Here is a 2037-nt window from a genome sequence, read left to right on the forward strand (position 1 = left end):
AGTGATTCCACTAGCTTCGGAACCAAGCAGTTCAGTTGTTTGGAGGGTAGGAACTCTTCCACAGGCAACAGGACCTGAGTAGCTGAGGGTTTCCAGCTGCACTGGACTATGGGACCCACCCAGCGCCCCGTGGAGAGTCCTTGACAGATGGTCTGGGTTCTGGGTGGGGCAATGGAATTGGACGTGTTGGTGAGCGGAGGGGAAGAGCCCAAGAGCCTGCAATCTGAGTGGCTCCCTGCTCTGCCCACAGCCTTCGCTGGCTGTGCCATTACATCCTGAACCTGCGCTACTTCGAGATGTGCATCCTCATGGTCATTGCCATGAGCAGCATAGCGCTGGTTGCCGAGGATCCTGTGCAGCCCAACGCGCCCCGCAACAACGTGAGTCCCGGCTCTGCTCCCCATCTGAAACAACAGACAAGACAGACATTTGCCTCTGAGCCACCCCTCAGTCCCATTGTATGACTAGTGGGACTCTTATCCTAAGGGAGGCAGGAGCCTGACTCAGGTGGTCATAAGCACCTCTGCTGGTCATGTTCAGTAATTATCACCCCTTGAACCTGTAGCTCCTGCCTCCCCACCACACACCACCCAAGGTGTTCTATGTGGTTCCTGAAGCTGGAAGCAGGAACAGAGGCCATTTTTGCTAATCCAGACAGAAACAACTAGAGCCCAACTCTGGGCAGGATGGTGGAGAGAGGAAGAAGAGGGTCCATCATCCCGGACTGAGTGGTGCCCTCCAAGTGAAAGAGAACCAGATGGCCAGGTGGCCCCAGCATTTAGAAGATACTCCTGGAAACAGGAGAGCCCTGAGTGTGGACACTGGCCCGTCTACCCCATCACCCCAAGGACCACCTGTCATCCCAGGAGGGTGTTATCCTACTGAAGGGTTGGGGGCTCTGAACAAGCTCTTCTCTCCCTCTAGATGATCGACCTGGGCCTTGTCTTGCATCAGGGGGCCTACTTCCGTGACCTCTGGAATATTCAGGACTTCATAGTGGTCAGTGGGGCCCTGGTGGCCTTTGCCTTCACGTAAGTCTCCATGAAAGGCTCCCCACCCCAAGTCTGAGTCCCGCTTTCAGATGTGGGTCGTATTCCGGAGTTCTGAGATGGGAATGAGAGCTGTGGGCCAGTGGGGGTGGGGGGCGAGCAGGGTATACCCAGTGGCACTGCAACTAGCTTTGTGCATGCCATCACCATTAAGGAAGGAAGGAAGGGGCCAGAGCCACCTTCCACTCCTCCCACTGCAAGGAGGTAGCCTCTTGCTGTGCTGCCTCTGGTATTCCTGCCTCTGGGGACATCTCATCTCCCTGCCCACAACCCCCCTACATGTTGTCTCTTTGGGGTGCCCCTGAAAAGGCAATCAGAAAGTAAGTGTGCATGAGATCTTATCCCCCCTGTTCCCCAAGGCTCCTCACCATACACCTGGTGGCCTACTTCTATGTGTCTCTGTCCTCCCAAGGCTCCCAGGATGCCCTGCCCTCAGCAAGGTTATATACTATGGCATCACTCCACAATGGCACCCTGGTGATAGGTGGCAGTTTCAAATATGGCTCCTAATTTCTGAGTGACCATTTTAAAATGGCAACCATTTCAAGATGGCACCCAAGTTCTGAGTTACCATTCCAAGCTAGCACCCACTTTGTGGTGGTGCTGGAGAACAGGGCAGCCATTCTAAGATGACTGTAAATTCTTACCGTCTTCCCAAGGTGACATTCTAGGGTTTAGGGGCCATTGCAAGTTGGTACCCAGGCCTGGTGATGGTGGTGCACGCCAAGATGGTACCCAGGTTCTAGATAGCCATTCCAAAATGACCCCTTAGGTCTGGGCAGCCATTCCAAAATGGAGTCCAGGTTGTTGAAAACCATTTCAAGATGGCAGTTGAGTTCTAGGAAGCCATCTCAAACATGCTCAGGGGGTCAGAAGCAATTCCCACATGTTACCTGAAGTCTCGCCATCATTCCAAGATGGTGCGTAAGTGCAGAATGGTCATCTCAGTGTCCCCAGAGGTCTATGCATCCACTTGATATGGTATCTA

The 2037-nt window shown here is 53.7% G+C and overlaps 1 protein-coding gene across 1 annotated transcript in view; it reads left to right on the forward strand.

Annotated features, from left to right (window-relative positions):
• LOC113455530 overlaps positions 1-1091 on the forward strand; it is a 35626-nt gene extending 34535 nt beyond the window's left edge. The window contains exons 7-8 of the mRNA XM_026777352.1: positions 251-380; positions 925-1091. Coding sequence (XP_026633153.1) covers positions 251-380; positions 925-1035 — 241 coding nt within the window. The 3' untranslated portion in view covers positions 1036-1091. The remainder of the gene's footprint in view (positions 1-250; positions 381-924) is intronic.
• Positions 1092-2037: the final 946 nt, after the last annotated feature.

Source organism: Microtus ochrogaster, chromosome 4 (genome assembly GCF_000317375.1).
Source record: "Microtus ochrogaster isolate Prairie Vole_2 chromosome 4, MicOch1.0, whole genome shotgun sequence".
NCBI classification, from domain to species: domain Eukaryota; kingdom Metazoa; phylum Chordata; class Mammalia; order Rodentia; family Cricetidae; genus Microtus; species Microtus ochrogaster.